The sequence below is a fragment of the Lathyrus oleraceus genome, chromosome 7 (assembly GCF_024323335.1).
Source record: "Lathyrus oleraceus cultivar Zhongwan6 chromosome 7, CAAS_Psat_ZW6_1.0, whole genome shotgun sequence".
NCBI classification, from domain to species: Eukaryota; Viridiplantae; Streptophyta; class Magnoliopsida; order Fabales; family Fabaceae; genus Lathyrus; species Lathyrus oleraceus.
Window position 1 is genome coordinate 150,535,233 of NC_066585.1, and position 22,216 is coordinate 150,557,448.

General features: G+C 36.6%; 1 protein-coding gene across 2 annotated transcripts; it reads right to left on the bottom strand.

The window, feature by feature from the left end:
- Positions 1–8,303: 8,303 nt before the first annotated feature.
- Positions 8,304–11,302, bottom strand: LOC127100960 (uncharacterized). Of its 2 annotated transcripts, XM_051038278.1 has the most exons (7): positions 10,992–11,302; positions 10,842–10,903; positions 10,622–10,751; positions 9,810–10,382; positions 9,231–9,720; positions 9,017–9,098; positions 8,304–8,690 (listed from the first exon to the last, which is right to left on the bottom strand). In XM_051038278.1, exons 3-7 carry the CDS (start codon positions 10,713–10,715, stop codon positions 8,478–8,480), a joined length of 1,452 nt encoding a protein of 483 aa, XP_050894235.1. In that variant the 5' UTR covers positions 10,716–10,751; positions 10,842–10,903; positions 10,992–11,302; the 3' UTR covers positions 8,304–8,477. The 2 variants fall into 2 exon arrangements, with proteins under 2 accessions (XP_050894235.1, XP_050894234.1); XM_051038277.1 differs by lacking the exon at positions 10,842–10,903.
- Positions 11,303–22,216: the final 10,914 nt, after the last annotated feature.

Genomic DNA, 22,216 nt, shown 5'->3' on the forward strand with positions numbered 1-22,216 from the left:
TTCTATTTCAATTACTTTGGTCATTTTGTTTAATTCATAAAAAATCCAAAAATTGTCCAATTGAGTCCCAATTTTTTTTCATAGTTTTGTATTTGTGTCTACTTTTTTATGGTGTTAAATTCAAGAATTTTTGATGTCTGGATTTTTATGTGAGAATTTTTGAATCAATATTGTGCCAAATTGATCTAGTGCATTCAATGCATTGTGAAATCCTCAATTTTGAACCTTCTGATCCACTCTTTTGCATACATGACATTCATACATGACATGAATTATTGGTCACTGGTTTGGATTTTTTCTCACCTGTTATCATCATTTTTGACACATAGAGAAAAATGTGACAATTTGTGTCACATTTTTGACATTGAATTGGTGCATTTTTGTTCACATAGCATTTGCATCATTTTTGACTTGATCTTTTGTATATTGAACATTCATGGCATAAGGAACTTATATGAAAATTCCCAAAGTCATTGCATGCATTTCTGATTTGATATGAATTTTCTAATTTGGAAGTTCATTTTGTGCATATTTTTTGTCATTACATTACATAGGCAAGTTGAGACACTTGGTTATTGATTTGATGCTGGTACTTTTGAGGACATTGGAGGGAGTGTTTGAATGTGTGATGTGCAAAAGGTTGGGTCCTGGATTGGTCATTTGGTTAGGTTTTGAATCTTGTCTTTGTACTAGGGTTTTGACCCAATTTTAGGGTTGGTTCTTGGTCCATTCTTTGACTTGGTTTGGGGTCTCCTTTGTGGTGTGAGGCTTTGCCTCTTTTGCATTGGTTTGATCCCTGATTTGTGAGTCTTGAGTCATTTGATTGGTGCATTCATTCAAGTCATACATTATTTGGTGCTTATTTGAAGGTTGGGAACACAAGTGAATTCTCAAGGGGACTTATGAGGTATTGAGGGATTGGAGGTTCTTATTGGTATGAGATGAATTGAGGGTTTCACTGCTTGTCTTCTGGGGAACTTATACATTGAATTGTGTAACTGTTAGAGGGTTTCACTGCTTGTCTTCTGGTTTTATGACTGAAGTACTAACTGTTTAGTCTTTGTACAGGTACCTTAGTTGCTTGCTTGCTTTAACTCTTGCCTGAGCATTGGATTATGGTTGACACACCACTCAGGTAGTTAGCTTCTTACTTCATGTAGTCTGGAGTCCTGTCACCTTTTTGGCAGGTATTTTGCTGGCAAGTCCTCCTTCAGAGGCTCTGTTTGTGTTTGTTTAAAATTGTGCCCAAAGACCTCCCGGAAGAGGCATGTGTTATATTTGATAAGACCTCCAAGAGTAGAGGCAATTGACGGATAAAAGGGATTAGTAGCCAATCCCCCGTTATTCAGTGTTTCGTTCTTTATGCTCGCACTACGTGCTGATGCTTCTGAACATGTGCCCCAGATCTTTTGTCCAGAGTCTGTCAAGTGGAAAAGGATCCCACTTTCTGGATCCCCGCGCTTTCTGTGTCATGAGCTCACCCTGGCCAGGGTTAAGAGCATGAGGTCTCATCCTCATTTAGACTTTGATCAGCTTCACCCTGACGTTCAATGTTAGTGGTTAAGAGCTACAGATTACCCCTTACAGTTTGGCTTGTTTGTCGAGGTTGATATGACCCCTCTTGACTAAAGCCCGCCCATTGTTTGAGCCTCTTGTATGGATATAGTGTGTGATGTTTGTTTACTTGTGTTGATGTGCTTTCCTCTTCTCATCTCCATTTCTTTAGGAGTCGTACGATTAACTTCTGAGGTAGTTGAACATATGTAGAGTTTAGACTTGAGTTGACTCGCGTCCAGGATGAGTTAAGTTCTTGTTAGAGAACTCGACTTAGGGATATTGATTGCATGACAACTATTAGGCTCGAGTCTTAATCTCCCTATTAGTTTGTTGTTTCCCCGGTCTCTGGTTAGGAGAGTGTTTTACCCCTGGTAAGGGGAACTACGTCGCCCTGATTCTCATACCATATGAGATACGTAGGCAGGAGGTTGAGGGCAATCTCTCCGGGCACCCTTTTCTTTGTTTTCGCGTGTGTTCACCCTTTAATTGTTTCCTTTTATATTTGTGTTGTTTTCTCTTTCCCTCATCCGTTGTTGAGTATCTGTTTGTCAACCCTTATTCTCAACTTGTGTTTACCGTTTCGTGTCTTTGTTTCTGGCATTTGTTTTCTTTGGTGTAAGTACCCGTGTGTGTGTTGTATGTTCATACCTTGGGGGATTTCTTCTATTATTATTCGGGGTTCACCAGTCGGGGTTCACTTTGGTCACCTGTTATCTGTTCGGGGTTCACCTATATTGATTTGGGGATTTCTTTGGTTATTACTTGGGGTTCATATTGGGGTTCATCTTCGGGGTTCATTTGTGACGATTGTTATTCATATTGGGGTTCATCTTTGGGGGTCGTTTGTGGTGAATGATTATGCATATCGAGAGTTTATTCTGGATAGTTAGTTACTTTGTTGGGGTTTGTTCTGATAACCTTTCTCTTTGGTGTTCGCTGGTTAGCGTTTGTTATTGTTAGGAGTCGGGTGTAAGTCCATGTACTGGCATTCTGTTTCCTTTTTGTTATTGTTAGGAGTCGGGTGTAAGTCCATGTATTGGCATTCTGCTTCCTTTTTGTTATTGTTAGGAGTCGGGTGTAAGTCCATGTATTGGCATTCTGTTTCCTTTTGGGTGTTTCTTTTGACGTCTCAGCGCCTTTTTTTGGTGGCTTGTTTCAGCGTGCGTTAGCCGAGCTACGAGTGCTCTGATTCTCCTCTGGATAGAGAAGATACGTAGACATAAGATGCGATGTCTTAGCGAGCATGTCTCCTCTTCCCGAACTACGTTGACTCTGATGTTTGTTTCTGACAAACTACGTAGGCTCAGGATGCAACATCCTGTCGAGTCCACTTCCTTCGTCTTCTTTCTCTCCCCCACCTGTTTATCGTTCCAGTTTGTGCAGTTTCTTTGAGCAGTTTATTAGCAACCCTTCCCTTTCCTTTCCTTTGAGCTATCTTTTGAGCGTGGATCCCGTCGAGTACGACGGACGTGAGGGGTGCTAACACCTTCCCCTTGCGTAACCGACTCCCGTACCTTGTAATCTCCGGTCGTAAGACCGTTCCTTTCCCTTTCTTAGGTTAGTCCTGCGCTCCTTTTCCGTCATAGGATGAATAGCGTCGGTGGCGGCTCTGTATTTTCCCCGCCGGTTGTTTTTCGCGTTCCGACAAAGAGAGCTCATGTCAATCGTGTACGCCGGGACTTTGAGGTTCTGGCAATGAAGCAGGGCGAATCGATAAGTGATTACTTTGGTCGAGTAATGATGGTTGCAAATGACATGAGGAATTATGGGGAAGATGTGAGTGATGTCAAGATCGTTGAGAAGATTTTAAGAACACTTACTGATAAATGGAACTACATTGTTTGTTCCATTGAGGAAGCCAAGGACATAGATCAACTCTCTGTGGATGCCTTGCAAAGTTCTATGCTCGTTCATGAGCAAAAATTCAAAGGATATGGAGGAGAATAACATGCTTTGAAAGTTAATCATGAAGAGGGCTATGGTGGAAGAGGACGAGGAAAATTTACTTTCAGAGGAGGCTGAGGACAAGGTAGAGGTAGGGGTCGCCTAAACTGGAGCAAAGATACAGTTGAGTGTTATAAGTATCATAAGCTTGGACACTTTCAGTACGAGTGCCAAGCAAATTATGCAAATTTGGATGAATCGAAAGAGATGGTGCTAATGGCGTATACCGATACGCTTAGAGGTGATCGAGACGACGTATGGTTTATTGACTATGGATGTAGCAATCACATGTGTGGTGATTCATCTCTCTTTTGTGATTTAGAAGAGGGGTTCAACAAGGTGGTAAGACTGAGGAATTATACAAGCATGAATGTTGTTGGAAAGGGAAGTGTTTGATTGACTGTAAAAGGAGTGAATCACCTTGTACGGGATGTGTATTATGTATCGGGGTTGAAGACTAATCTTCCCAGTGTTGGGAAGCTACAAGAAAGGGGTTTGATTGTACTGATGCAGTCAAATATGTGTCGGATTTATCACCACGCAAAGGGATTGATTTTCAAAACCACCATGACTGCCAATCAAATGTTTATGTTGCTATTGAACACTCGATCAGTAAAAAAGGAAAGAGATGAAAAGTGTCTCCAAGTAATCACTCAAGATATGGCTCATTTATGGCATCGAAGATTCAATCATCTCAACTACAAAGGATTGAAGACTTTGCAAACAAAGGGCATGGTGAGAGGCTTGCCAAGTTTTTTCGAGGGTGAGATTACGTGCAATGATTGTTTGAAAGGGAAACAACATAGAGATGTAATCCCAAAGAAAAGTACATGGAGAGCATCATCAAAGTTGGAGCTCGTTCACGCTGATATTTGTGGCCCAATATCTCCAGTTTCAAAGGGTAGCAAAAGGTGTTTTATTTGCTTCATTGATGACTATAGTAGGAAGGGATGAGTGTATTTTCTTGCTTTTAAGTCAGGTGCATTCACTTACTTTAAGTTATTTAAAGCTCTTGTCGAAAAAGAAACTGGTTTGCCCATTAAAGATCTCAGAACAGATCGTGGGGGTGAATTCACATCAAATGAGTTCAAAGAATATTATGAAACGAATGGGATCAAGAGGCAATTAACTGCTGCATATACACCGCAGCAGAATGGAGTTGTTGAGCGGGAAAATAAAACTGTGATGAATATGGTGAGGAGCTTATTGGTTGAGAAGAATGTTCCAATAAAACTACGGGAAGAAGCAGTGAATTGGGCATTTTATGTTCTTAATAGATGCCCAACATCATCGGTGAAAGAAATGACGCCAGAAGAAGCTTGGTGTGGGGTGAAACCTTCAGTCGAGCACTTGAGAGTCTTTGGTTGTATAGCACATGCACATGTACTGGATGCTCGGAGAACAAAGCTTGAGGATAAGAGCCATTGTTGTGTCTTTTAGGGGTAAGCGAAGAATCAAAGGCATATCGGCTATATAATCCTATCTCTAAGAGGATTATAATTAGTCAGGATGTCATCTTCGAAGTAGAAGAACAATGGAACTGGGAGAGGAGCTTTAAAGATGACAGAAGGTTTGATCTGGAATGGGAAGATGACAATAGTGAAGAGGTGGAGGATTTCGACGATGGTAGTGAAGAAGAAAATGTAGCTTCTCTAGTGAGGGACGAATCCAGTGATGGCAATGAAAAAGATGAAGCGGATCCTCCGATGACACCCCGAGTTAGAAGAGCACCAGCATATTTGAATGATTTTGTCTCTGGTGACGGTCTTTCAGATGAAGGGGAAGAGGTACAAACTCACTTAGCCTTGTTTGCTAGTGTCGTTCATTCTGATCCAATTTCGTTTAACGAAGCAATAAAGGAGAAGAAATGGAGAACAACCATGGATGCCGAAATGAGATCAATTGGGAAGAATGAAACATGGGATCTTATTGAGTTGCCTAAATGAGCTAAAAGAATACGAGTCAAATGGGTGTACTAAACAAAATTGAATGAGCTCGGAGAAGTGGATAAACACAAGGCTCGCTTGGTCGCAAAAGGGTATGCTCAGGAATACGGAATTGATTATGAAGAAGTATATGCTCCTATAGCTCGCATGGACATGGTTCAAATGATTTTAGCACTTGCAGCACAAAGAAGATGGTGTGTGTTTCAGCTGGACGTGAAATCAGCTTTCCTTCACGGGAAGTTAACTGAGAACGTGTACGTGGAGCAACCAATAGGTTATGAAATAAAGAATGAGGAACATAAGGTGTACAAGCTCAACAAAGCTTTGTACGGACTCAAGCAGGCACCACGAACATGGTTCATCTAGATTGAATCATATTTCAGAAAGGAAGGTTTTGGGAAGGAGGACAGCGAGCAAAATTTGTTTATGAAAGTCAACAAACAAGGTAAACATTTAATCATTAGCTTGTATGTTGATGATTTAATTTATACTGGAGATGATGAGAATATGATGGTTGAATTCAAAGAGTCCATGATGAAGGAATTTGATATGACGGACTTGGGTAAGATGAAGTATTTTCTTGGTATTGAGGTAGTACAGTTTGGTGGTGGTATACTCATCAGCCAGGCGAAGTACGTGATAGAAGTGTTGAGACGTTTTGGAATGGAGCATAGTAATTCCGTTGAAAATACAATGGTTATATGATTCAAAATCTCCAAAGATGAAAATGGTATTGAGATGGATGGTTCATTCTTTAAGCAGCTGATTGGGAGCATGATGTATTTGACCGCTACGAGACCGAATATAATGTATGCAGTAAGCTTATTAAGCAAGTATATCTCAAGGCCTACAGAACTTCATCATTTGGCAGCCAAGAGAATTCTACGTTACTTGCAAGGTACAACAACGTTTGACATTCTTTACAGAAGGGGAGGAAGTCATGAGTTGATTGGTTTTACTGACAGCGATTATGTTGGATAAGTGGAAGATAGAATAAGCACATCAGGCTATGCTTTTATGCTAAGTGGAGCAATTGTGACTTGGTCTTCTCAAAAGCAACCGATCGTAACACTAAGCATAACCGAAGTTGAATTCATTGCAGTTGCAGGAAGTAGTTGTCAAGTAATATGGATGCAAAGGATGCTAAAGAAGATTGGCTACATGGACAATGAGAGTATTGTCATCTTTTGTGACAATAGCTCAACAATTAAGTTGGCGAGGAATCCGGTGATGCACGGCAGGAGCAAGCACATTGATGTGCGCTACAATTTCTTACGAGAGCTAGTGAATGATGAAGTTGTGCAGCTTCAGTTTTCTGGTACAAGGCAGCAAATAGCCGACATTTTCACCAAACCGCTCAAATTGGAGCTATTTCGGGAGCTAAGAAGGAGGCTTGGAGTGTGTGAACTACCACATGTTAACTAGCTGCAAATGCAGTCTAGTTCAAGGGAGGGAATGATAAGTCTTTAGTCAAATAAGAGTCATAGTTTTTAAGATAGTTTGTTGAATTGATTTAGCCAAGTTTGTTTCCTTATTTCTAGCTAGAAGTGGGTTGTAGTTTGTTACTGCACGTTCATTTTGTTCCCTATTTATTTTACTGCATTTCACAAGGAATAAACAAGTCATTCGCAGTATTGGTTAGTTATTTTCTATTGAATTCTTGTTGCATCTAAACCCATTTGAAATATTCATTTGCATACTCTCATGCTTTTTGGGAGGAATGGTGTCGGGCCTGATTTGTGTGAGTCTAGAGAAACTATGCTTTCTTCAATGATGAAGATGATTCAATCACCGAGGAAACTATGCTTTCTTCGCAATATGATGATGACAAGCCATTTTTGTTGGAATATTCATCTCTTCCTCTTTTGTGTTGTTTTGCCCATGATTGATCCATGTACATCCTTACAACAGATGGATTTGCACCTCTAAATGAAACGCTGGTTTTCATATGCAAAACTAAAATGAGGGTTTATAATACTCATTCACACATATTAAAGTGCTCACACAAGGAATTGGACTTCAAACCCAATATTTTTATTTTAAAATTTGTATTATTTTTTAAATAAATTTCTATGAAAACTTTATTAAAATTATTAATTATTAATTAATTATTTAAAAAATATATTAATTCATAAATTATTTTATCGTATTATTAAAAAAAACCTTTTTTTAATCAACACTCTCACGTTGCAAAACTGAAGCGGAGTCAAGAAAATTATAATAAAAAATGATTTTTAAAAATGAGAGATTAAACGTTAAAAATCATCAAATTAAAAGGACAAAAGTACATTTAAATATATTTTAAATAATAAAATACAAATCAATTCGAAATGAATATTAATGTTCTCATTGTCATATACCCTTCTTTTAGAATGAGAAGAAAAACTAAATCCATACTCAAAACCCAGTCAAAAAGAATATAATGTCCACTCATAGGACATATCACATATCAACCGTGTTTGAGCCTTTTTAGGCTTGACTTTTGTTTACTACCCAATGCACTTTTTTGTTTATCTAGGGTACACCTTGGAATTTAAATAAAGGTCTGTTTAGGGTTTAGAAATAAAGGTCTCTTTAATTTCCATTTTTAGTTTTTTTTAGTTTTGATTTTTGTGTAACTTTCTTTCAAAAATAGTTTCCTACTAAAAATAAAATAATTATTTTGATTAGCTTTTTTAAAAAGAATCATTTTTTAAAGAACAAGAGGAACATAATTTATATATCAGTTTACAAATTGGCCTTAAGATTGTTTTGATTAAGCTATAACAAATTGGCCTTAAAATTGTTTATAGCTTTTTCAACCAGAGAAAAACTAGACTTTATTTATGTTTGTAGGGGGAAAATGGAATACAAAACTGAACAAATAGCAACTTTTCTAACTGATAATTTCTTATGCAGAAAATGTATCATTTTAGAGCATGAGAAAAATACAAAAAGCATATACTTAACATGCTTAAGCATAGAAAATGAATACCTATAGAAAAACAAAACATTAACAAGAAAGAAGGAATGGTTGGTTCTCTTTAATAATTAAGAGCACCAAGTGCAGAAAGAAAATGAAAAATATGAAGAAGGTACATGGCCAGTTCTTCTGATATACTCTGCTTGCTCCTCAGTTTTAGCAGCATGATGGTTTCTATTGGCTTCTGCTGCTGCTCGCTTTTCTTCCGCCCTGTGCCTTGCAGCTGCTAATTTGTTCATCAGCATGTCGTGTGACTTACTCCTTATTCTTTCAACCTCTACCTGCAAACAGATGAGTTTTAGGGTTATAATCATTCACAGGACCGTCTTTGAAGGCGTGTAAGACAGACTACCGCATAAGGCTTCAAAACTTGACACGGTTAAAGTGTGGCTAAATAGGACCTCATAAAATATTTGTGACACTTAAATCGTAGAAAAGTAGGACATCTATTTGTTTTGCCGCATACGAGTTTTTGCATTGATAGTCTCAGCCTTCCATTCTTCCACGTCAGGATCAGAAGTTAGCGTGCAAAGTTTGTACCAAAAATCTAAATTAAATGGCCATTTTAGAAACGATAAAGCTAGTAGTTCTAACAGACAATGCACACCTCGATTTTTCTCATCTTGGCTTCCGTTTTTGCTTTCTGGTGATTTTCCCATGCTTGAATTTTCATCTCCTCGCGCCTAAATCTGCATAATTATATCCCTATTAGAAGAATGACAACAATGTGATTAAAAGGAGTTGTGTAGGAATTTCAATCTTCTAGAGGTGTATTACGTACTCACTCACGACTAACATTCACATAACTGGAGTATACTGACCTGGCCATATATTTGGCCTTCTCGGCCTCCTCCCATGCTGCTGCACGTGCTTCAATGACACTCTTCGTTGGCTGTTCGGCATTTTTTGTTTTCAGCGAAGTGGATGCATCCTTGTCCTCTTCTTCTTTGCTAGCCCAAGCAGCAATGTTCATTTTACCTAGCTGCGTCCCAAGGACCATTATTTCTCGCCTAGTTTTCATTTGTAGCTCCTTTTCAGACAACTCATTCTTGTTAAGATTCAGATTGTCATTGATTAAAGTTGATGAAGGGGCGGCTCTGGTGGGCGTAGAAGGCCGTGAAGAATTAGGACTGAGCATTGGTGTTGTTGCCCCTACTGGTGTACCTGTTCTAGATGGCTCCTGGCTAGCAATAGGTGTCATTTCTGTTCCCATATCTCTCATAGATACAGATCGAGCCGTTGAAGGGGGAGGAACAAATGTCGTTGCACTCTGGGCAGCAATTGATGAATTATGCTGGCTGAGACTAACCGCTGATATCAAAATTTGAAAAGATAAAGAGTATGTTCAAGTGATAAATAGGTATAGTGTTCTAAACTCTAAACCAAAATTAAAAGTTTACCGTAAGCATTTGCAATTGCATAAGGATCATCATCCCAATTCACAAACTTCTGTCCTCCACCTTCCATCTTAGTTTGATTTGCATCAATTTGCTTTGTATCCGGTTCATCTAAGCCAATCTCTCTTTGATCTGGAACTTCTACGACAACTTTCATCGAAGGTTGCCGGCTTCCAAGACCGGCAACCTTTCGCGGAACTGCATGTCCACCTTGCCCCTGGCCCTGTGCAGTCTTTGGCCTGTTTGAGGTCGGACTCGCTATCCACTTCTGCGCGTCGTCCCATTTAGATGGTGCTGGTTTTGAGAATGGCCCCACAGGTACTCTCGGTGGGGCTCGCTCGGCCTTTTGAAATTCAAACATTGATGGGGACATAATCATATTATCATACCCGCTATCGTAATCTAAAGAAGAATCTTCCAGAATTCTATTCCTTGAAGTCACTAATCCCGCATTAGCCTTTGCCATACGATCACCACTATCTGCCTCTACGCTACACGTTCGATCGGCAGAAGATGAATATTCAGGATGGACACTCACAACATCTACGTCTTTACAATGATCAGAACCACTGCCACCTGAAACAGACACGTCAAACAAAAGTGAGCTTACCGAAATCGAAACAGGAAACACCAATCACTCTATTATGGTAAGTGAGTAACAAACACACACATATATGACATTGATTTCAATATCATGGTAAATATAAACAAATCAATACACGATGAGAAACTCAACAACATCTAAGATTCACTATTTCTGAGCAGCATTGTATTTACAAGGAAACAAAAACAAAAAATCACATGAAAAATCATACCAGATTCATCCATGTCTGAATGTTGAGATCTTGAGGTGAAGTTAGAATCAAGCTCTTCCTCTTGTTTCCTCTTCTTCTCCACGCCAAGTAGCATGCTTCTCAATTTTCCTGGTGAAAATCCTCCACCACCCTGCAAACCCAAGTTCCCAATAAGAGCAAAAACAAAAAAATTAAAATTATGAAAGAACCCCAAAAGGAACAGATCAGAAAGAAGTGTTACACTTTGCAGCAAACTCGAGAAAAGTAAACAACTTTAACATTGATATATCAGTTTCCAGAACGCTGGTGAAAACAGTGAAATGTTAAAAAGAAAAACTTGAAATCAAGCCAAAAGGGGTTGGCGGAACACGTGAGAAATATAGAACGTAACCTGAGGCTTTTGAATCCTTTCATAATCCATATTTGATAAATGGGTTGTAGTTGATGAAGCAAAAATGCAATCTTTACATAATGTTCTTGATTTGTGTGTTTCTCTATGCTTTAAGCAATCAAGTACGTTTATCTATGGGGTTGAAGTTGAAGCTTTAAGTTGCAATGTTGACAGTGTTCTCAGCTTTGAATGAGCAGAGAGAGAGAGAGAGAGGAAAGTGAAGAAGAAGATGCAGCAAGCAATGGAGTTGTCTGTCATATGTTGTACTGCTCTAACTTAGCTCCCATCATATGCTTTTGTGGTCCACTTCCACAATCCTATGATGTACTAATTCTAATTTTAATAATCACTTTTCTTACTTCTCACTAATTAGTATTTTTTGTGTGAAAATTTCTCACTAATTATTATTTGTCTTGTTTGTGATGCAAAGATGATTAATTTTTATTTTAATGACAACCTTAATCATGTTGTCACGTGCTTACCTATCACATTTATATTTAATCGAAACTATATAGAAGATTTAATTTTATTAATTGAGTTTGGTATTGTTTATTTTACCTATACAACTTTTATACTTCCTCATTTTTATGGGACTTAGAGTTATAAAAATTGTTTTTAAATGATTGTTTTTTTAACATCTATTTATATTTATTAAATTTAGAATATTAAATTATGGGTAATCCTAACTTGTGTCCTATGTTCACAAGATAAGAACTAAAAAAACATTATGTTAAAAATTAAAATTTATTTTATAATTGATTTTTTCAATACAAACTTTCTATAAGTAGGTGTCTTATCTTGTACACCTAGGGCACAAGTTAACATTACACTTAAACTATTTTACTAGATTTCTTTTATGTCACATCATTTATTTTTTTTGTGGTATTTTTAAAATTAATCTTTTATTTTTAAAAAGTTAAAATATATTATTACTTTGTATTAAAAGTCTTAGATTTGAATTCTAACAAATATAAAAATACAATAATCTTATATTTGATTATTAACTTTATTTTATTTAAAAAATATTATACAAATTTACTCACAATAAATTTATTATTATTATTATTATTATTTTTAATAAAAGATATTATAAGACAAATATAATTAAATTTTTATTAAATTTCAATGAATAGTTTTTCAACATGCAACTAATTTGCGCTCATATATATATATATATATATATATATAATATATATATATAATATATATATATATATATATATATATATATATATATATATATATATATATATATATAATATATATATCATTTTCATAAATTTTATAGAATAATATTAATATTTTCTTACAGTAATTTCTTAATTATAAAAATGCAATAAAAAATATTTTGATTATTTTTTATTTAGTGTCTCTAAAATGATTTTAAAAAATAAATGATATAGTAATTCTTCATTATATATTTTACAATAAAGAATACTAATATTTAAATATTTTATTTGATTTAACAAAATAGTATTAAATTAAATTACTCTCAATTGATATAGAAATATAATATAGAAGCAACGTTCTTTATCAAATCTATATATTAAGTTAAAAAGAAATAACAAAAATCTCAATTTCTCACGTATAATTAAAATTTTACGTTATACACATAATCAATTTCTCACGTATAATTAAATTTTTACGTTATACACATTATCAATTTCTCACGTATATGTGTTACTTGTATATTAAGTTATTAACAAATCCTAACCCTAACTAATTTGGGTTTGGGCTACAACTTGGATTATATCACAACATATCCATTATAATCCAAGTTGTCAATGTGACACTTTATCCTTTTTTGCCCTTTTGTTGAGTTAATGTTCTTAACTCTTTATAAAGGTTTTTAATGTGAGTAAATCTTTTATGTGAGACTATTTCCCTTGCATTTATTAGCATTTACTTCATTCCATTTTTATTATCATTTTGGAACATACATACATGGACATTTAATGTTCATGAATTTATAACAATCCCTCAGTTGTTTCAATAATGACAAGACTAATTCCAGAAAAGGAAATAAAGAATGTTAGTAGAGTTAGGTATCTTTCGATTTAAAACGTAATCTTAGTAAATATAATGCAAAGTCTACTTGGAATGTTAGGTAGCAATGCTTTTAAACCATTAATGCATATGAATAAAACGGTGTTACCTTACACATATTCTTTAAGGATTCTTCGCCTACATTTCTCGCCTATCACTTATTTATGACCATATGTTTTCCTGTTTCATGAATTTTCGTTAGAGAAACTCCAAATCTCACTTTGAGACGACACCATCTCGAAATTCACTTAGGTGAAGTTCATATTGTATCCTTTTCCATGAGACGCGTACCCTCGGTATTGAACATCATTAAGAGTTTAAATAAAAACTCAACCCTCATTTTAAAAGTCAACATTATCACAAAATGTTCGACAAACATCCAAATCAATGACTTGTTATTACCCATTGAATCTTGAGGTTAATGTTCCGTTAACATAAGATTGGGTTGTCTCCGCTGTCAGAACTCTTACTCAAGGAGTTTCAACCTCATGCCTCTCGAGGTTATTTTTACTAAGTCTCTGTCTAGTGGCTTAGTAAATGGATCAGTCAAATTATAGCTTGTTCGTATATAGGTAAGTGAAATGATTCCATCTTTAATCAATTTTCTCACAAAGGAATGTCTAAGTCCCGTGTGTCTAGACTTTCCATTATACATTTTGTTGAATGTTGTAGCTAAAGTTGCTTGGTTGTTGCAGTGTGTCAACATTTTTTAAACAATGTCTTTTGCTAATGGAACTTATAACAGAAGGTCCCTCAACCATTCCACTTCTTAATCAGCGGAAGCAAGAGCCACAAACATTGATTCCATGGCTGAAATAGTAATGCATGTTTATTTCTTGCTCTTCCAAGAAATTGTTACTCCAGTTAGTGAAAATATCCACCCATTTGTGGATTTATGATCTCCAATATTGGATATCCAACTTGCATCGGTATATCCTTCTAGTATGGTGGGAAACCTACCATAGTGAAGGCCAGGATTTTTGGTCTTTTGTAGATAGTCGAAAATTCTTGTGATTGCCTTCCAATGTTCTTTATTTGGATTACTAGTCAATCTACTCATTTTACTAACTGCAAATGATATGTCGGGTATGATACATTGCATTAAGTACATAAGACACTCTATTGAACTTGCATACTCCAATTGAGCAACTGCTCTTCCTTTGTTCTTTTGAAGTTTGACGACATGACCAAAAGGAGTGGTTACTTTCTTAAAACTTAGGTGTTTGAACTTATCAAGCATTTTTTCAATATAATGTGTTTGACTAAGTACATAACTCCCATTATTTATCCTTACTTTGATCCCTAAAATTGTGTCAACTAATCCAGGAATTTTCATCTTGAATGAGGAAGTTAGAAACCTTTTTGTCTCTAAAATCCCATTCATGTTGTTGCTAATTATCAACATGCCATCAACGTATAGATAAATAAATATTACAATATTTTTTCATACCTTTGTGTATAAACACTTGTCACACGAGTTAGGAGTAAATCCATTTGAAAGTATGACATAATTATATTTTTGATGTCATTGTTTTGGTGCTTGTTTTAGTCCATATAGGGATTTGACAAGTTTACACACCTTTTGTTCATTTCCAGGAAGCATGTAGCCTTTTGGTTGTTCCATGTAGATTTTCTCATTGATATCTCCATTTAAGAATGTTATTTTAACATCCATTTGATGAACTATAAGGTCATTCAAAGAGTCTAAGGCAAAGAATAGTCTAATTGTTGTTGTTCTTGCTACCAGTGTATATGTGTCAAAGTAATCAACACCCTTTTTTTTAATCTAAATCCCTCTGCTACTAATCTTGCCTTGTGTGTGTTTAATGTATCATTACTATGATACTTATTTTTAAACATCCACTTGCATCCAATGGGCCTTGATCCCTTTGATAAGTCAACAAGTTCCCAAGTGTGATTTGACGTGATTGAATCCATTTCATCTTAGATAACATCCTTCCAAAATGAAGAGTCTTTCGAAGCCACTACTTCCTTGTAAGTTTTAAGATCATCTTCTACTTGAAGAATAATATGAATGTTTTATACATAATTCTCACAGTTTCCTTCAACCAGATAAAAAGAAATAAGTTGAGAATCGATTTTGTTTGGTCCTATATCCTTTGTTTTCTGGACTCTCTTGCTTATCTTAAGCTCGGGTTGTGGTTCAATGATCCAAGAGGTACTTTTGGGTTGTATCTCGATACTCCGAGAAGAATCTTCCTCACGATATTCTTTATTTGCAAGAGACTCGGATTCTTTATCCTTAGTAATAAGATTTTCAAAAAATTCTACATCTCGGGATTCAACTATTACATTAGACTCTAACTTTAAAAGTCTATATGCTTTACATTTTTTTACATATCCTATAAATGCACATTTTATCCCATGAGGACCTAATTTAATTCTCTTAGGATCCATATTTTTATAGTAGGCTACACACCCCTCACACTCTAAAGTAACCAATATTTTTGTGTTATGTCTTTCCATAACTCATATGGGGAAATACCAGTTTTCTTTAAAGAAATTATGTTAATTATGTGGCAAGAGGTTAGCAAGGCCTCACCCGACAAATTAAATGGCAATTCGGAATGTATTAACATGGCATTCATCATCTCTTGATATGTTCGATTCTTCCTTTCGGTTACACCATTTTGTTATTGTGTGCGAGGTGCGGAGCATTCGTGTATAATGTCATATTCTTCACAAAATGTATCAAATTCTGTAGAAAATTATTCACCGCCACTATCACTCCTAAGGACTTAGATACTTCTATTTAATTGATTTTTTATTTCTGCTTTGTAAAGTTTAAAAGCATCATCTTTATGCCTTAAAAGATATACATATGTGAACCTAGAAGAATGATTGATGAATGTAATGAAATATATATTTCTCCTACGGGTTAACATGCCATTAAATTCACACAAATCTGAATGTACAAGATCAAGGAGATTTGTATTTCTTTCAACACTTTTGAAAGGTTTCTCAATCATCTTTGATTTAACACATAATTCACATTTTTCGAAATCATTTATATTTCATGAGATCAACCCAGATTTAATTAGTCTTTTCATAGAACTAATATCGGTATGTGCTAATCTATCATGCCATAAAGAAACAGACTCAAGCATGTAAGCGAAATTAGAAATTTCATTAATAATATTGTCAGTAGTACATAGTTTGATCATTCCCTCAGTGGAGTATCCTTTTCCTATAAATACATCATTACGGGTCAATATAAGTTTGTCTGATTCATATACATATTTAATTCCCGATTTACCCAAAAAATCCCCACTAACAAGATTCCTATTCATATTGGGGACATGAAGCACATTAACAAGGGTGACTTTCTTTCTGAAAGTGAAGTTGAGTATGAAGGATCCGGTTCCAACAACTTTAGATCGTACTTCATTTCCTATTTGTACTTCATGTCTATCATTTGCCTTAGAATAGGTTTTAAAAGCAGCCCTGACATAAGAGACATGCACTGTAGCACATGTGTCATACCACTATCCCTGCACTTTGCCTTTGATTGCCATTATTTCGCTCACCGTAATGATTATATCATCATTTGCATGAACATCATTGATATCATTTTTTTACTTGTTATGACTGCAATCTTGAGCATAGTGTACGGGTTTTCCACACACAAAACAATTGTTTTTCGGACCTTTAAGACTACCAAAATATTTGAACTTTTTAGGTCCAAGATGACTCTTCAGGACATCATGTTTCCTTTTTCCTCTGGAGATCACAACATTGGCTTCGGAAAGACTTGTCGCGGTGAGAATGGGAGATTAAGCTATTAGGTTAACTTGACTCACAAAACAAAATGTCACCACCGAACTTTAATTTATCCAGGGGAAGGGGGAAAAGATCAAATAACCCATAAATATGCAATGCAAAATAGTGCAATAAAGATATTGAAGTGAGGGAGAATAGCGATCCAAAACGCATCGGAAATTAAAATTTTCTCCTTTAGTGATCCTTACAAATGGGCATGATCAGTGATAGAAATCGTTACCTCATGTTATCAAACTCCCCCATACTTAGACCTTTGCTTGTCCTCAAGCAAGATACAGTATAGAAATCGTTTAAAAATTTAGCTAGATGAAATTTCAAAACACACATCAATTCGTACTAGGTTGCAAGTAAATCTTGTTTAGAAGTAACCTGAGTCTAATCTTGACATCAAGAACTACCGTTACAACATCCGGTAACCTTACCCCATGCAAACCAGTTCGAGTCATGCTATTATAACCAGCCTAGTTCTTTTTCTCTTATTTCACCCGTTTTCATTCTAGCGAAATCACATTAAGCCCTTTATCGTTTCGCGCACATAGTGGAGTGATCGGTTAGTGATTCTGATCCCCTTTTTAGCTTGAAGCTCTGGTACATTAGTCGGATAACTTCGTTTCTCGGTCCATTGCAAATTGCGGGGGATCGGACCGTAGTCCGCCCTACCAAGTTCAGCACTAGATACCTGCTGAACCAACTCATAATGGATCTTTCGTATTATGTTTTTGTATGATCTGCAACCTTTAGATTAAATGATCTGGTAAGGATCACCTAACTTAGTTAGTGCATTTCCTGATATATATATATATTTTTTTTTAATTTTTGGGAATCATTCACTTATATTCATCAGCCCTCCACGTAGTTTGCTATTAAGATGGTGCTGACTTCTTGTATAAACTACTCGGGGTTACTATAAAGTTAAAAGTCCAGGGACTTGTATAACAGGTACCTTTCTGATCTAACATGTTGAGGTTTGTTTAGAGCGTTGGGGCGGTAATAATTTGTCTTGATTTCACTCAAGTTTGATAAAATAAGCAACCTTTATATTTATTGATTGTGTTAAATTTTTGTTATGGCTCAAGAAAATTGAGGGGAATAGATAATGGAAATTTTTCACACTAGGGACTTAACTTAAAATAAATATATATTATAATAACTTTTTTTTTATATATATATATAAGAAAGGGAAATAACAATGAAAAGGGAAAGATAACATACTTGAAAAAGGGAAGATTTAAAGAACAAGGTTTTCCCCCCATACTTAAATGAAACATTGTCCCCAATGTTTCAAAGAAAACAAAAAAAATAGAAAAAAGAGAGAAAAAACTAAAATCAATGCTGCCTGCCGCCTCTGGTTCTTGGACCTGGTGATCGTTGACGTACTTCTAAGTCGTCAAACCTACTGAGCAACTCAGCGAACCGCTGTTCGGTTATTGCATTCCTCGCTTCCTGTTGTTGTTGCATCTGGCGCATCATCTGCATCACTTCGAGATTCTGCGCTTGCATACCATCGATAGCATCCATGATGTCGTCGTTGGTTGCTGGCCTTCTTCGTCGACGACGTCGTGAGGATGGACCAGCTGCATTATCGGAAGGGTTGAGCGGGACTGATTATTGTGCAGGAACCTGATCACCTTGCTCCATTTCTGCAAACTCGTCTGAAGGCGGGTTTGCTTGTGTAGGCTTGGTAGCTTCGGGAGCATTCAGATCATAGATGTGGCGGTTGGGGTTGGTGACATCTGTTAGGGCAATGTTGGGTAAAACAACACTAGGGACTTCCTGGTTGTTCACCATAAGGTAATACCCTCCGCCTACCCTGTTTTTGATTAGGCGGCTGGACCGGCAGTAGCTTATATCCATCAATAGGGGTGGGAGAGATTGTAAATTCTGAAGTCGATCCCCAAGATTTAAGCCAAGTGCTATGGTGGTGATTAATCCACCAATTACAAAAGGTTGACGGCCTCTAGCACATAGGGTGCGGATATGATGAAATAGGAATGAGGCAGCGTTTACCTGTGTATCTGCTGCAAAGACGCAGTGGAGGAAAAATAATTCCTTGGCGTTGACTTTGCTGTTGTTCGGTCGACCAAAAATAGTGTTTTGCAGGATGCGGATGAAGTACCGGATGGTTGGGTTATGTATATGCGAAGCAAGTAATACATCCCAGTTGTTGGTTTCCACACCGGAAATTTTTCTAAAGAGGTCGAAGGCGTTTATATGCCACTGGGAGTTCGGAGGTATCCTAGGGTGGACTTGACCTTATACAGGGAATTGTAGCATGGTGCTCAATTGGTTTTGGGATAGGGAGTACTCGGTGTTGAACATGCGGAAGGTTGCGGTACCGGTTAAGTACTCGTCTTCACCGGTAGGAGTGTTGTACGAATAAGAACTTAAAAATTCTAAGGTGAGAGCGGGGTAGGTAGGTTGATTATGAGTGCAAATAAAGGTTAAATCAGCGAGGCGGAGCATCCATTCTATACCTTGAAGTAATCCTAATTCTTGTAAACAATTTAAATCAGGATACCTGGTGGATTGGACGCCTCGCTGTTGGAAACGCTCAAACTGCTCCCTTTGATAATTTTCATCTTCGGATCGGAAAATGATATTTCTGAAATCTTGGTTTCCCGCCATACCGATAAGTGGTTTGAAAAAGGTAATAAGGGGAGAAGGGGAATGAAATTGATTTTATAGAATGGTTTGTGGTGTATGAAGAAAGGTATGGTGGGTATTTATAGGAAAAGATTTGGAAGTTGGAAAGGGAGTGGTTGAAAAGTAAATAAATGTGGGTAAATGTGAATAAATGGGGAAGGTAAAAAGTGGGTGGTGTAACGGTCGTGTCTCCAACGGTTAGTAACGTTCACATAGTCTGTAGGTGTCACGCTCGTGACAGGGGTGTTACGGGCGTCACAGACACTTGGTGTGACGACCGTAATGGATTGTGTGACGCTCGTCACACAGTCATTCTTGCAACGTACCTTGTTTTTATCATTATATTTTATTGTTGTTATTTTGTTATGCATATGTTTATTTTATTTTGATATTGTGATATTTTTAAATTGCCTTGCATGCTATTCTACTTTCATAATATATATATATATCTTTAATAAGTTATGTAGGTAGCAACAGTAGAGAGCATTATTGATAGATATTTGCATAAGTAATAATAAAGTAAAATAAACCAATAGCTTCATAAAATAATCATAATGTAACATTGGAAGACAAAAGCAAACATGCGAAAGAAAAACAAATACTAAAATAATTTGAAACAAAATTAATGAATAACCTAAACTAAAACTAAGTAGCTAAGAAAAACAACTTCTATCCATCTGCATGATCTCTGGCTGGAGGAGCAAAGGAGTTAACACGGTTTAGCAACTCGTGGAACTGATTTGTCATACTGTTCATGTATCCCAGAAATTCTTGTCCCATGTTAGCTAACTCTTCTCTGAGGGCGTCCTGTTCTGACATCAAAGCCTGAATGGTGGTGTTATAATTTGCTCCGGGCATATGATGTCTAAGATCGGGTATTGCCGATTCTTCGGTCGGGACAGGTTGAGGAGGAGGATCAATATCATAATAACCAGATGGTGTCTGGGGGTCAAATTCAGCATAAGGGATCTGGTCGTCACAAATCTCATAGTCCTGGATGGATTCAGTAGATCTAGCAGGAGAGGGTATTCCGTTCAGGTTGTAGAGCCAGTTATTGCAATTATGAACACTAGTCCTTGGACTAGGCAAGGTGAATAGGCAAAGAACTTGGTTGTTAATTATAAGCTCAAACTCTTCAGACCCTAGGTTTGCTATAAACATAATGTTGAAGAGGAAGGGTATACTCATAGTCGCAATGCCACAAAAAGGGCTTAAGTCAAGCATAGGTTGACGTAATCCGATAGCATTACCAATCATGGTTATCAAGCCGCCTATTTGAATTGGTGCTCGTTCATCTTGGATAAGGCGGTCAAAATTTGCCAACATAAAAGTGGCACCGTTTACTGGACGGTTCTGGGAAGCATAAAATATGATGAAGAGTTCATCACGTGAAACTGAGGTACTGTTTGACTTCTTCCCAAATAAGGTGTGGGCCAGGATCTTATGGAAATAACGAAAGGCCGAGTTATGTATGTTTCCAGAAAGAAACTCATGTTCCTCGAGATCGTCATTTCCAATCAAGCTTCCCCAAAATTGTTCAAGTTCTCTATATTCAAAAAGTTCTTCTTGGCTCACTGTGAATGTATCAAAAGAGGTAGGGAAACCTAGAAGGTTGGTAAAGTCTTGAATGTTAAATTGATACTCCATGTTGAACATTCTGAACTGGATGAAACCTCTGCTTATTCCTTTTCCATGGTTGGGTAGATAGATCAGAGAACTAAGGAATTCTAGAGTCAGTCTCCGGTAAGTGACGAATTGTCTACGGATAGGAGTGGTTTCCCACCCTATTTGACTCAGCAAATACAAGACACTCTCTCTTAGTCCAAGGGAAGTCATTGCCCAATCATCAGCATACAAACTAGGTAGCATCTCTCTCTCTGCTAGTTCCTCAAACTTTTGTTTCTGAGCTTTCCCTCTGAATTTGATACCCATACGATCAATTTGTCCCATCAGGTTAGTGTTAGCTAGAGAAAAGAAAAACAAGAGTTTTAGTCAGGATTTGGCCAAATGTCGAAAGAAGAAAAGAATAAAAAATTTATAAGTTAAAATAAATTAAGAATGAATACTAAATAAAATTTAGAAGAATAATTAAAGAAGAAATAAAAATAAAGATAAAGAAAATTTGTGGGTTGTCTCCCACTAAGTGCTTTGTTTAATGTCGCAAGCTCGACATAAACACTATCAAATATAATCTATAAAATTTGGGGGCACTACGTCTAAGTGCAAGACTTGTGAATCTTCAATGTTCTCTGCATGATGATAATGTTTTAGACGCTGCCCGTTTACGATAAACGGTTCAATGGATTTTCCTTTAATTTCCACTGTTCCACTTGGGAAAACATTGGTGACTTGGAAAGGACCTGACCATCTAGATCGTAGTTTTCCTGGGAATAACTTAAGTCTAGAGTTGAACAAAAGGACTATATCGCCTTGTTTGAAGATTTTCCTTGATATGCGCTTGTCATGCCATTGTTTTGTTCTTTCTTTGTAGATTCTGGCATTTTCGTAAGCGTCTCGTCTGAGTTCCTCTAATTCGTTTATATCAAGGATTCACTTTTCACCGGCGGCCTTATAGTTTAAATTTAGATTTTTAATAGCCCAGTAGGCCTTATGTTCTAATTCTACCGGGAGGTGGCAGGATTTTCCATAAATAAGCTTAAATGGGGTTGTCCCTATGGGAGTTTTGTAAGCGGTTCGATACGCCCATAAAGCTTCTGGTAGTTTCAATGACCAGT